The sequence below is a fragment of the Myotis brandtii genome, unplaced genomic scaffold, assembly GCF_000412655.1.
Source record: "Myotis brandtii unplaced genomic scaffold, ASM41265v1 scaffold406, whole genome shotgun sequence".
Taxonomy (NCBI): domain Eukaryota; kingdom Metazoa; phylum Chordata; class Mammalia; order Chiroptera; family Vespertilionidae; genus Myotis; species Myotis brandtii.
Genome location: NW_005365599.1, coordinates 1,819,268 through 1,833,980, shown reverse-complemented (window position 1 = coordinate 1,833,980; position 14,713 = coordinate 1,819,268). Strand labels below are relative to the sequence as shown.

Sequence of the window (14,713 nt, the reverse complement as noted above, 5' to 3'; positions counted from 1 at the left end):
GCATCCTCAACCCTTTACAACTGTATACAAATATTGTGTGTGTGTGCATGTTCTGTGATGAGGATATACAGCTTTCATCAGAAATCCTGAAATCCATAAAAAAGATCAGCAATATATACAGACAATGTAGGTATTTCAAAGGACTCTTCTACTCAAAAATAATTTCCTCTCATAATCCCTCAAATTTCATTATAAGAACAACTTTCTTTGGTTAAGCACTTATAATTAATATGTTCCTGATAAAAGGCATATACTGTTTCAGAAAGGTAATACTTTCACATGATAAGACTCAAACAAATATAACTTATCATGTTAAGTTGAGGAAATTTGAACCCATCAGCTTCCACAACAGTTCAATATCCAAGTGAAAGTTTCCGGCATAAAAAGCAGAATTCTGGGTTTCTGCCTTGCTAGAAATCCTTTCTGGATTGCCAGGTATATCAACCAGTGGTTTCTCTGTACATCATGAAGTTTTTTGTTTCCCTTTGCTCCATGTATTCAGGATCTGTGTTAAATGGTTTACATACATTAGCTGTAATCTTCCTGTTTCTGGGTGAAAAGTTAAGCCTCCAAGTTCCATGCTCAAGGTCATGGAGAGAGGAAGAGATAGAACCAGGATTTAAATAATCTATTATTTGACTCTGGATTCCACACACTGTCCCCTACACCATGCTAATGTCTTGTACAGTATTGCCTGCCACCACCCATGCCTCCTTTCGAACTTGAGTCAATCTTGGCCAAGTGTCAAAGTTATGGTTCCATGTGAAAGAATTCTGCTAAAAACAAGAAGTTAATGGAGGATAAGATACTAGGATGTGATTGGCTTCACAAATCTCTTACTATTTTAAAATCCCTAAAATTAAGACAATGCATGGGTTAAAACAGGAAGTTGAAAACACAGGTGCGAATATAGAAATAGTCTAATTTGTTAATTGTTGTTGGGCTCACTCATCTAATTTGTGGTTTAATATTTCCATACCATTGTATTGGAACCTGCTCTTATGAATTACATCAATACCCAAACACATTTCTGTTTCGTTCATCTCAATTCTGATTGTTTAGGGCAACGGTCTACAAACTAATCTCCTGTGGTGCTTCAGACATTACATAAACAAATGACTATGGTTGTATTATTCCAATAAGATTTTATTTACACAAAAAAAGGCAGTTGGTCAGATTTGGCCCATGGGCCACAGGTTGATGACCTCTCTTTTAGGGGCATACATAATTCTAGGAACCCTGAAGAAAAGATGAGGGAAAATAAATAATCAGAGCATATGAAGAAGTACTCATTTGAGAAGGGATGTGTGTATATGTTATTTTCCCCACATAGACATTTTATGCATATTTTATACAGGATATATTACTTAATACTCATACATACCATAGAGTAGAGTATATTGGAAGTACATTGGAAGAACACTAAATTGGAAGCCAGGAAATCAGACTCCAGGTAAGGTTATGCCTCTAACTTGCAACATTACTTTGGGCTAATGAGCCAAATAAAGATAGTGGGAGTAGGATCTCCAAAGATCTTTCTATTCTATCATTGTTTGATGCTATGATTTCTTTTACTAAGATTTAAATGCCAAGTTAAAAAAATATATGGACTCAAATCATATAAAAATTACATAAAATTTTTGGCCTGAGACATACTGATTCAACCCATGTATCCAACTAAGCCACCAGAGCCAGAAAGTGAAAGGACACTATGCAAAGGACCCATTTAGAGGCATGGAGTGAGCAGAACATACAGGCGCCCACCTGGAAGGCTAGGAGTGAGGAGGTGGGCCCACAAACACGTGTGGAATGAGTGAATTCCTTGTGACTTCAAAGGACAAACATGTGGACATTTTATAAGAACCTGGACAGAGGAGCAAAAACCATTGTGACCAGGGAGCCCCACCTGCCTCTGAGCACAGCAGCCATTTCCAAAGCCATTTGGAGCCAAATATGGTCCTTCCCTTCTCAAAGAGCGGTTTCAGGATCATTGGTCGGTTTTGGGATGTTGAATATTGAGTAGGATCTAAGAAGCCCTGTGGTTTACACACCATGTTCTGCAGAAATCCCTGTAAAAAGGGCTGTTGTGTGCAGGTGGCGGTGAGGGTGGGAGAGTTAAGCAGAGCTCCCCACCCCGCAGCTGTTATGTGCTGGTGTGGAACACACGTGGGTGCACTGCTTCATTATGGATGGGAAAACTCAGCCTCAGAGGGGCGTGTATGTGGACGTGGCTTTTGCAGGGCATGAGAGGAGATTCTACTGGACACTGAGAAGCTCGTATTCACCTTCCGGGGCAGGTGGATGCCTAGGGGCGGGAGGCACATGGAGAAGTGAGTACTCAGTCTCGGTTCCTCTCAGCGACTCTCTGGGCCTCCGGACCTGGCGGGGAACGTTCTCATAGTACTCCTCGGCTGAGTTCCCTGATGGCCTCCTGCCAAGGACCCTGTGATCGATGAGGGTGTAGCACAGCTCCTCTGCAGAGTTCTGGTCAGCGTTGTCCTGCTGGTCAGAGAGCCATCATCAAGACCTGGCCTTTTGTCATTCTCTTTACGCTTCAGTCTCAACATATGCTCGACCCTGGGCAAAGCCTGACTTCCACAAACCACGTCCCCTCCATCTCTTGGCCTTTTTTCCTGAATGGCTGCCCCTCCCCTCACACCTAGCCCAGGCAGCCAGAATGCTCATAGTGCCTGGAGTATTCAGCCTTCCCTGGTCTATGTTCTCTGCCCCTGTTTCGGCAGGACTTCTGGCCATTCCATGTAATTCCCAGTCTCAGGACCCTGAGAACAGCCCCTTCTTACAAAAGAGAACACTCTCATGACACCTAAATATGACTGGGTTATGATATTTAACCACCCAGGCCAGATAATATAAAGGGAGATGATGGAAGAGAAGGTCTCATTCAATGAAGCCTCAGGAGATTAAAAGCAAAGTACATAGGAAAGAGCAGGGATTTGGGGGTGAGGCTTGGTTCTGCATCAGGCCCCTGCCATCTCGAAAGCTGTCTGGCTTTGGGGAATTTCACTTAATCTCTCAGTTTTCTCATCTGTAAAAAGGGGAGGGGGGCGTACCAATCTTACAGGGTTGTGGTGACAGTTATGTGAGATGATGCACGCAAAGTGCTCAGCACACTGCCTGGCATGAACTAAGTGCTCAGTAAATGTTAGTTTCTTTCAATAAATAGTACAACAGAGGTGCTGCTGCTTCTGCCATCAGGCCTGCATACATCTCTGGGCTTAGAAGCATGAACACCTAATGGCTTTCTTTCATGTCTAGGTCAGAAGGGGTCTTGCAGACCAACTTCTCCTGCCATTTGGAGTGTCTACATTTTTACCATCAACTCAGAAAAGGCTTAGAGATGCTCATATTACCTGCTGGGTAGCAGTGGATGTTCCTCCATCTGAGAAAGAAAATACACTCAATGAATTTCAGGTCATGGGGAGGTTTGAGGGGGGAGGGGGGACTGGGATACAAGCAACCAGAGAGCCAAGGAACAGCTGGGACAGCCCTTATCAGGGCTACAGCTCATCCCTGGGGAATGGCAAGGCCATCGAAACAAGACACGTCCAGAGCTGTGCTCAGGCTGAGATGAGTGGAGGGAGACTTATTCGGTGGGTTTTCAGTTAAGAAATCACACTTCCCTACCACCTGCTCTCTCATCTCTTCTTTTTTACACAAAATTCATTGCATGCCTGCTCTGCACCAGGCCTTGAGGAGACAAATAACCAGACACTGTCCCTGTACTTAAGGGGCTCACAGGCTAGAACAGGCAAGGGCCTATGAGAGATCCACAGCACAGGGGAGGGCTGTAGTTTTTACTGTAGGTGACGAGGGAGGGTGGTAGCGTGGAGGCCGGTGCTCAAGGAAAGCTTTGCAGAGGAGAAAACTCTTAAGCTGAACATTCCCACTCCGGAACCTGCTGCAGATAAAAACAGAAGCAGGCCAATTTTGCAAAAGCAGTTGGCCCTGGCCATTCAGCCAAGAGGCAAATGGACACACTTGCTACCCCTTGCAAACACACCAGCGCAATAAGCAAATCCGAGCTTTCACATAGAAGCCTCAGGATACCACCCTGCCCAGGAGGTGGGTGTGCCCATGTTAGCCACCTGATCGTACATGTTTGGTTTTATTCTTCCTCCCTACTGACACTCAGGAGGCTCATCGCTCCATGAAGTCCCATGGCCCTGCTGGGCTCCCCTGGTTATCCCACAGGAAAAGGGTGTGTGAGTTTCAGCAGAACTGGCCCTGTTTCTACCATGTTTTGCTCTGATGCAGATTAGGGTTTCCTACGAACCACAATTCCCCTGGGTAAAAGGGCCAGGGGTGGGAGGGCTGTATTATTCACTCACACACCTTACAGGGTTCGTTTCTAAGATTCAGAATGAATAAGCTAGGCTCTCCTCTTTAAGCCCAGAAGGCAAAGGCAAACATTGTGTTTCTTCTTTAGAAATGCAGTGGCCTGTCCTCAGGCCTATACTTTCTTATTTTCTTTCTTACTTGTGATAACCATTCACCACTCTCTCCTTCTCAAATCCTTTTGTCTCCTTAACTTCAGCCCTGTTCTGTCGCCAGAGACGATTGCATAAACTCCTAGGTGGTCTTCCAGCACCTGCTTTTACCATTCCTGACCACAATTTGTGCTCCGCACAGCAACCTGGGTGATGTCTTAAATGCCCCTTGTTCAAAGCCCTGCAGTTCTCAAGACAGAAGCCCCATTCCTAAATGTGAGCACCAGGCCCTGCCCCTCCTCTGTGTTCTCTGTGCCCAAGCTGGCCTCCTTGCTGCTCCTTCTGAGTGCCTCAGACCTCCACCTTTTGCATTTACTGTTCCCAGTTAACTCCTTCAAACCTAGGGACTAACTGAAGCATATGGAGATTAATAAGCAAGTCCCTGCTTCAATGAGCTCACAGTCTAGTGGAGAAACAGAGCCATACAGGTGGACAAATTGCAGCAAAAATGTGTAAGTTTTGTACAGAAATATGCCCACGGAGCTCTGGGAACACAGAGAAGGGGCAGTTTGAAAGTGTAAGTCTATCAAAAGTGAAAATGATGTGAAAGCAATAACTTACCTTCCTTTGGGAAATCTTGCCTGGCTTTAAAAATGTGCATCTTTTTCCTGCAAAAGAGAAGGAAAGTAAACTGCTTGTTTCAAAATTCAGAAACTCTCAAAGGAAATTATACCTTCTATAAAAGTTTATTTTTAACTTGTTCATTTGTTAAAGTTATAGGCCTTTTTTTATTACCTTCTTCAGCATAGAGAAATAAGAGGATAGAAAAAAAAGGAAAAAGGAAGGAGACCAAGTAGAATCTAATATTTTTGTATTTTTCTCTCCTCCTCCCTTTTCTAAGGCTGATATGAAATGGATTTAGAGGTGAAGAATTATGGTGATGTTATAGTAGTATTTTTGGAGATTTTTTGACAAAATATTAATTTCTTTCATATCATATGAGTTAAGCCATTGATATTTCAAATCCCAGCCTTAATCCCAATCCATGATCTCTAAACAAACAACTGAACAAAACAGATATGTCTAATCTGAGCACAGAGGTAACCACACTGTATAGATGACCCCCTAGAAAACACACAATATAAATATAATAGAAGCCCTATCATCTCAGGAATCAAGGACGGCATCTGCTCTAAGGAGAATGGCCATATGTCCTGGTTTGCTATGTCAGTCTAGTTAAATGTTGTTACCAACTGTTTTTAGCATCCCTGTCACTCTCAAAAGTTTCCCAGTTTGGATAATGAATTATATGATCACTCTGGTTATAAATTTTCTGTGCAAGGGACAGAAATGTGTGCTGTACACAGAGACTCTGGGGTTTGCAGTGTGGGAAAGGGGTCTTTCTCTGCACTGGCAACCAGTTTCATCCTTGCTTCCGAGGCTTTCCCATTTGAGGAGCACGTACCACCCATGAGACTCTTGTTCCTGTTTTTTAAGCAAACTTGAAACATCACTTTCCTGACTAAGTCAGATGATCGTCAGGGCTAGTGACAGGCTTCCGCTGTGGCCACAGACAGCAGGGAGTTCACAGGTAACTTACAGCAAATACCACACTCAAACCACACGTAGGGAAATAACTCCTGAAAACAATTCTCTACTCACCATGGGAGGCAGAAACACCCTTCAGTCATGTGGCGGTCCCAGCACCTAAAATACCGGAGAGATTAACCAGACACTGTCCCTGTACTTAAGGGGCTCACAGGCTAGAACAGGCAAGGGCCTATGAGAGATCCACAGCACAGGGGAGGGCTGTAGTTTTTACTGTAGGTGACGAGGGAGGGTGGTAGCGTGGAGGCCGGTGCTCAAGGAAAGCTTTGCAGAGGAGAAAACTCTTAAGCTGAACATTCCCACTCCGGAACCTGCTGCAGATAAAAACAGAAGCAGGCCAATTTTGCAAAAGCAGTTGGCCCTGGCCATTCAGCCAAGAGGCAAATGGACACACTTGCTACCCCTTGCAAACACACCAGCGCAATAAGCAAATCCGAGCTTTCACATAGAAGCCTCAGGATACCACCCTGCCAGGGAGGTGGGTGTGCCCATGTTAGCCACCTGATCGTACGTGTTTGGATTTATTCTTCCTCCCTACTGACACTCAGGAGGCTCATCGCTCCATGAAGTCCCATGGCCCTGCTGGGCTCCCCTGGTTATCCCACAGGAAAAGGGTGTGTGAGTTTCAGCAGAACTGGCCCTGTTTCTACCATGTTTTGCTCTGATGCAGATTAGGGTTTCCTACGAACCACAATTCCCCTGGGTAAAAGGGCCAGGGGTGGGAGGGCTGTATTATTCACTCACACACCTTACAGGGTTCGTTTCTAAGATTCAGAATGAATAAGCTAGGCTCTCCTCTTTAAGCCCAGAAGGCAAAGGCAAACATTGTGTTTCTTCTTTAGAAATGCAGTGGCCTGTCCTCAGGCCTATACTTTCTTATTTTCTTTCTTACTTGTGATAACCATTCACCACTCTCTCCTTCTCAAATCCTTTTGTCTCCTTAACTTCAGCCCTGTTCTGTCGCCAGAGACGATTGCATAAACTCCTAGGTGGTCTTCCAGCACCTGCTTTTACCATTCCTGACCACAATTTGTGCTCCGCACAGCAACCTGGGTGATGTCTTAAATGCCCCTTGTTCAAAGCCCTGCAGTTCTCAAGACAGAAGCCCCATTCCTAAATGTGAGCACCAGGCCCTGCCCCTCCTCTGTGTTCTCTGTGCCCAAGCTGGCCTCCTTGCTGCTCCTTCTGAGTGCCTCAGACCTCCACCTTTTGCATTTACTGTTCCCAGTTAACTCCTTCAAACCTAGGGACTAACTGAAGCATATGGAGATTAATAAGCAAGTCCCTGCTTCAATGAGCTCACAGTCTAGTGGAGAAACAGAGCCATACAGGTGGACAAATTGCAGCAAAAATGTGTAAGTTTTGTACAGAAATATGCCCACGGAGCTCTGGGAACACAGAGAAGGGGCAGTTTGAAAGTGTAAGTCTATCAAAAGTGAAAATGATGTGAAAGCAATAACTTACCTTCCTTTGGGAAATCTTGCCTGGCTTTAAAAATGTGCATCTTTTTCCTGCAAAAGAGAAGGAAAGTAAACTGCTTGTTTCAAAATTCAGAAACTCTCAAAGGAAATTATACCTTCTATAAAAGTTTATTTTTAACTTGTTCATTTGTTAAAGTTATAGGCCTTTTTTTATTACCTTCTTCAGCATAGAGAAATAAGAGGATAGAAAAAAAAGGAAAAAGGAAGGAGACCAAGTAGAATCTAATATTTTTGTATTTTTCTCTCCTCCTCCCTTTTCTAAGGCTGATATGAAATGGATTTAGAGGTGAAGAATTATGGTGATGTTATAGTAGTATTTTTGGAGATTTTTTGACAACATATTAATTTCTTTCATATCATATGAGTTAAGAAGCCATTGATATTTCAAATCCCAGCCTTAATCCCAATCCATGATCTCTAAACAAACAACTGAACAAAACAGATATGTCTAATCTGAGCACAGAGGTAACCACACTGTATAGATGACCCCCTAGAAAACACACAATATAAATATAATAGAAGCCCTATCATCTCAGGAATCAAGGACGGCATCTGCTCTAAGGAGAATGGCCATATGTCCTGGTTTGCTATGTCAGTCTAGTTAAATGTTGTTACCAACTGTTTTTAGCATCCCTGTCACTCTCAAAAGTTTCCCAGTTTGGATAATGAATTATATGATCACTCTGGTTATAAATTTTCTGTGCAAGGGACAGAAATGTGTGCTGTACACAGAGACTCTGGGGTTTGCAGTGTGGGAAAGGGGTCTTTCTCTGCACTGGCAACCAGTTTCATCCTTGCTTCCGAGGCTTTCCCATTTGAGGAGCACGTACCACCCATGAGACTCTTGTTCCTGTTTTTTAAGCAAACTTGAAACATCACTTTCCTGACTAAGTCAGATGATCGTCAGGGCTAGTGACAGGCTTCCGCTGTGGCCACAGACAGCAGGGAGTTCACAGGTAACTTACAGCAAATACCACACTCAAACCACACATAGGGAAATAACTCCTGAAAACAATTCTCTACTCACCATGGGAGGCAGAAACACCCTTCAGTCATGTGGCGGTCCCAGCACCTAAAATACCGGAGAGATGACACAGATCACAAGGTTGGTTTCTACAGCTTTGTCAAGGTCACTCTCTTCCCTGTGACATTTCTCCAAGAGAGCATTCATTCTTGGTGACTTGGACACATCTATCATGCTAGGATGCCTTGGTCCTTTCAGGACATCAACTGCCCTTTGGAAATATGAAGATGACACTAACCACTCCTAATTAGGGAAGAAGCCTTCTTCTGTGTCCTCAGAAAAGGAAAAGGGCTTTCATTCTCACTTCCAGCGAGTTACTTGGTCCCTGGTGATGATGGACACACAGAGTTATCTCCAGAAAATCAAGGCATAAGTGTGCGTAGATTTTAGAAATTGCTTCCAGGTACGGGTTAGTTAATACTTACACAGGATTCCACTGCACTCTGAATTTCCTCGGGACACACTATATTATAATTGCCTGCTCGCTTGTCTTTATCCCACACTAGACTGTGAGCTTCATAAATGTGGGGACCATGCTTAACATCATGGTATATATCACCAACATATGCCACAGTACCTGGCACACAGAAAATATCTTTTCAATAAATATTTGATAAATGAATAAGGAGCTAAGAACAGAGCAACGCTAACTGGCTCAGGAGATCATCAAATCTGCCTTGTTATATTCTTTACGGTAGAAAGGCCAGATCTCCCTGCAGGCAGACATCTAGGCTGAAGTCTAAAGTGTCCTCTGGGCATCTTTCTGAAGATGAGGTACAGTCAAAGCCCACATTAACATTGTGTGTTCCAGGAACACTGTGTAAGACTTTTGGAAAACACCACCCAACAATATCTTCCCCAGTGAGCTTTCCCAGGAAGTTCCCCAGAAAGGGAAGTGGAGGTGAGGCTGCTGCATGTGACCTTGGCTGTGGGCACTAGGGTGGCTGAGTGTTCTAGGGTCAATGTACCATCAGAGCCTTTGGGGCTGAGAGTCATGGCTATAGTGTTTCCTTCTCTTCAGGCTATATTCAGAGTACTGTAAGACATTTGTGAATATCTCCTGTTTCTGTGGCTAAAGACACACCAGAAGAAAACCATCAAATCATACCAAAGCTAAGAAATCAGATTCACAGGAGTGGGATGAAAGGAGACTATTGATTTTGAGTTACTGGCTCAATATCTCTGGCCTTCTTGAACCACAGTTTCTTAATCTATAACAGTGATGGCGAACCTTTTGAGCTCGGTGTGTCAGCATTTTGAAAAACCCTAACTTAACTCTGGTGCCGTGTCACATATAGAAATTTTTTGATATTTGCAACCATAGTAAAACAAAGACTTATATTTTTGATATTTATTTTATATATTTAAATGCCATTTAACAAAGAAAAATCAACCAAAAAAATGAGTTCGCGTGTCACCTTGACAGGCGTGTCATAGGTTCGCCATCACTGATATATAACATGAGGATACTTACACTGCTTACCTCATGGAGGTCAAGTAAAGTTAAATATAAGCTAAAGCTATTTTAAAACCAGCTATTTCCCCCACTCAATGTTTTGGCAATATGTTCCTGCATTTTAATTAAGATGTTTTGGTTTGGGTGGGTTCAGATAACCCCTGTGAAGGAGGCCAGACAAATGTCTATGACACAAGGCTATGGGCCAGCAGTTCCAGGTTCCCATCTCTTGCACAAAGCTTGCCTGGCTCCCCAGTCTACCCGATATCTCCCTTGTTATAATGTCCATGGCCCTCTGTCCTGTTCCATCATTTGGAGTGCATGAATTAACATATGTCCTTAGCTTACAGTGAAGAAATGCATACTATTGGGGGGAATCTCTGGGACCCTAACTCCTAACCCAAGATTTGGCTTAGTGGTTGCTTTTTAATTGATATTCTTTTAAAACCTTGTCTTGAAATCATGGGGAATGTGCAGATGACTCTACAGGCCACAGAACAACTGACTTTGGCACCCTTTGGGATTCTTGGGCTCAGGGACACTATTTCCATACATTAGTGATTCCTGGCATTCAGAGGACCTAGTTAGAGAGGACTGATGAGGATGTCTTGGTTTAACAGCATCCAGGTAATCACACACATTTTGCTCCACAAACCTTCCAACAATTGTAGTAATGAGGGGGGATATGGCCATTTCAGGAATAGAACCTTAGAGCTTAAAAATGAAATGTCTGGGATGGAACTTGAACACAAAGGTACTTGAGATAGACAAGCAAAGAGACAATAGAAAATAGGGGTCTTCTAGTTGTTACCAGTTACACTAAGCTTCTAGCAAAATGGCACATCTCTTGTCCAAAGGTTCACAATGATGTCTTTTGTCTTATCTCTTCGTTTACTATCACTACAACTGCGGTTGGGTGTAAGCAGGTCCTCTATGGTGGGGTAAGTGATGTCCAGGATCTGACCAACTTCCCTTGTCATGGGCAAAGGCTGGGAGAGGTTCTGCTGGGTTTGCTCTGACCTGGATGTTCTCTGCTTGAGGTTTTGATTTTTCAGATCCCAGGGTATCTCTTGAGTGTTCTGTTGCCACCTAAAACTCAACATACCAGGACTGAGTTAAGTATTTCCAAGCTTCCCACCTCTCTTCATAATTTTTCCAACTTTCCTTATTTCTGCTATTTGTGTTGTAACCCCAGATCACCTCAGCTTCCCCTTTTTGCCTTCACTTATGCCTTCCTAAAGCATACACCACAATCTTTGATCTGATGTTCTCTCCATTGCCATAACAAGAGCCTGTCAATGTTTTCTATGCACAACCAAGCCTAAATAATTTGTTCCCAAATGTATGAAATTCTGATGATGACCCTGAGACTATCAGTATTTAGAAAAGCTTATCTGCTTGATACAGTTTTAAGGATTATACACAGGAATGGGGGAGGACACTGGTTTTGTTTCATGTAAATTGCCTTCTTTCACAGAAAGCACCAAGACAGAGAGAATAGGATAAAAGGGGGAAATAAGGTAAATTAAGAAAACAAAAACAAAACAATAAAAACCCCACACACTAGCCAATTTTGCTCAGTGGATAGAGTGCTGGCCTGCAGACTGAAGGGTCATGGGTTTGATTCTGGTTAAGGGCATGCATTTCGGTTGCAGGCTCAATCCCTGGCCCAAGTTGGGGTCCCTGTCCCTTCCACTCTCTTTAGAAATCAATGGAGAAATAGCCTCGGATGAGGGTTAACAAAAACAACAATAAAAAAAAAACCACCAATAAATTGTTTTATTGTTTGGATTGGGTTTTTGTACAATCATCTTTTCATTTGCTGGAGTTATAGATAAAAAGAAACTAATAATTAGACACTACTTACTATATGTTAGCTACTTACTACATGCTTTATACATATATACATATACACATTATAAATACTAGTTATTATACTATACATACTTACTAGATATACTATACAAACTATGTATACTACTAATAAAGGTATATAATGTGTATAACATATACACTTTCTATTTAATCCCAGAATAAATCCATGATATATAAATATATTATGATTATTTTTTTACTAATGAGGAAACTGAGGCCAAAAGTTTGGCAACTTGTCTGAAGACCCCCCAACCAGTAAGTGGAAAGGATGAATTTGCTTTTGGCTAATTCCTGTTTTGATTTTAATGAAGATGATGCTCAAGAAAACTACCTTCTAATTATTGAACCCTCCTATGTATCAGGAACTATGCCAGCATCACACACATTAGAACCCTCCAAGGTAGATATTGTATTACTATTGCCATTTGAAATGAGGAAACTGAGGTCCAGAAAAGTTAAGGTAAGTTCTCTACCAATGTCAATGACCCCTGTTTACCTGTAGCAGGAAGTGTGGCAGACATGACCTCATAATGGCAGGAAGCTTGCTATTTATTTTGAATTTAAATAGTGATTAAAATGGTGGCAGTGTTGCCTGACCAGGGTGGCTCAGTAGTTGATTGTGGACCTATGAACCAGAAGGTCATGGGTCAAACTCCAGTCAGGGCACATGCCCAGGTTGTGGGCTCAACCTTCAGTGTGAGGTGTGCAGGAGGCAGCTGATGGATGATTCTCTCTCATCATTGATGTTTCTATCTCTCTCACCCTCTCTCTTCCTCTCTGAAGTCAATAAAAATATATTAAAAAAAGAAAAAGGTGGTAGTGTCTTAAGCTTCTTGTGGTGCATTAAGAGCTCAGGAGAGCATCCCTTCCCGGGCCTTGGAAAGTTGTTCTACTGCAGAGACCTCCCTTGATAAAGTCCTCTCCTTTCAGCTGTTTTCGCCAGTTGCTCACCATGATTTTCAGGAGAAGGCCAAATCTATAAGGAATTGAAATTGATGTCTGGTGGTACATAGCAGGCACTTCACGCTTCTCAGTTCTTACTCAATTCCCTTCCTCCCTCTTCTAAGAACAGACCTCTTTTTCTATTTCTGACTACATTGCCCTGACCCATCTCCTCTGGTCTTTCGTAGGGAGTCTGCACTTACCTGTTTTCCCTCAGCAGAGAGTTGCCCATCCTCTCAGTCCTCCGGTGCCTTCCCGTCAGCCTGCCTTGCTCTCTGACAGGGCAGCTCCTGACAGAGATAAGCTGCGTTGTTCTGGCCACCAGTGCAGAGTGAGCTAAAAGGAGAAGACTATCTCTCTGCAGAGGGGAGGAGCCAGAAGAGAAAGTCAGAGGTGCACACGTGCACAACTTCCTAAAATGTCAGAGCCTGAAAGAACCAGCCTATTGTTCTTAACAGAAGTGTTGGTCAATGAGAGCTCGGAGCCCCTGGGGAAGCCTCATTTGCAATTACAGACCAGCCATGCAGTTTTCCCATCAGACACCTAAATTTATTAAACCGTTTTGTAGCCTTTGAAAAATGAGAAGGGAGGATTTGGTTTTAAGACAAGAGAAGTTTAAAGCAAATTAAAGTGAAGCTACAGACCAGTAGAAAATAATAGCAAGACATACATCAGATAAAAAAAATTTTTATTCAGAATATATAAAGAACTTTCAAAACAAAGAAGAAAACAGACACTCAATAAGAAAATGGGAAAAAATATTTGAACAGACTCTTCATCAAAGGAAATACACTGATGGCAAATAAATACATGAAAAGACGCTTAACACTATGGTCATTAGGAGAGGTAAATCAAAACCACAGTGCAGTACATTACATGCCATTAGAATGGCTAACAGTGAAAACAAAAACAAAAGTTGATAATACCAAGTGTTAGCAAAGAATGTAGGGCATCTGGAAGTCTCATGCATTGCCCATGGCAAAACAATGTGGCAGTTTCTTGAGAAGTTAAGCATAGCCTTGCCATACAATTTAGCAATCCCACTCCTAGATGTCTATCCAAGTGAAATCTACACTAATAAAAGACAAATATGCTAATTGACTGTACCTTTGCTATACCCTAAGCCATGCCCACCAGCCAATCAGAGTGACTATATGCAAATTAACCCAACCAAGATGGTGGCCGGCAGCCATGGAGCTGGAGCAAGCAGGAGGCTTGGTTGCCCCGGCGATGGAGGAAGCCAAGCTTCCCGCCTGCCCTGAGCTGGCTGTGGCCTCCGCTCATGGCAAAAAAGTTTCAATTTTAAAGACAAATAAATCCCAGATACCTGCTTCCAGCCAGGCTCCACTGGGAGCTTGGGTGGCTAGGGGTTGTGGCCAGCCTGCAAACAGCCATCAGTCCCTCACCTAGGCTGGCCACACCCTCATGGGGTGAGGGTCCCTGCTGGGGGGCTTAGCCAGCCTGAAAACAGCCCTCAGCCCCTCACCCAGACAGCCCAGGCACCCCAGCAGGACCCACAACCCTGAAGGGGCTGTGACCAGCCTGCAAACAGCCACCAGCCCCTCACGCATGCTGTCCAGACACCCCAGCGGGGATCCCCACCCTGAAGAGGCTGTGGCCAGCCTGCAAACAGCCATCAGCCACTCATCCAGGCTGGCCACACCCTCATGGGGTGAGGGTCCCTGCTGGGGGGCTTAGCCAGCCTGAAAACAACCCTCAGCCCCTCACCCAGACAGCCCAGGCACCCCAGCAGGACCCACAACCCTGAAGGGGCTGTGACCAGCCTGCAAACAGCCACCAGCCCCTCACGCATGCTGTCCAGACACCCCAGCGGGGATCCCCACCCTGAAGAGGCTGTGGCCAGCCTGCAAACAGCCAT

At 43.7% G+C, this 14,713-nt stretch overlaps 1 protein-coding gene across 2 annotated transcripts; it reads right to left on the bottom strand.

Moving 5' to 3' along the window:
- Positions 1 to 2,218: 2,218 nt before the first annotated feature.
- Positions 2,219 to 13,153, bottom strand: GCSAM (germinal center-associated, signaling and motility). Of its 2 annotated transcripts, none has more exons than XM_014545385.1 (6): positions 13,038 to 13,153; positions 11,038 to 11,112; positions 8,565 to 8,609; positions 7,511 to 7,567; positions 3,188 to 3,203; positions 2,219 to 2,502 (listed from the first exon to the last, which is right to left on the bottom strand). In XM_014545385.1, the coding sequence occupies exons 1-6, from the start codon at positions 13,064 to 13,066 to the stop codon at positions 2,257 to 2,259; spliced, it is 468 nt and encodes a 155-aa protein (XP_014400871.1). In that variant the 5' UTR covers positions 13,067 to 13,153; the 3' UTR covers positions 2,219 to 2,256. The 2 variants fall into 2 exon arrangements, with proteins under 2 accessions (XP_014400871.1, XP_005873403.2); XM_005873341.2 differs by having other exon boundaries at positions 11,038 to 11,106.
- Between the last annotated feature and the right edge of the window lie 1,560 nt (positions 13,154 to 14,713).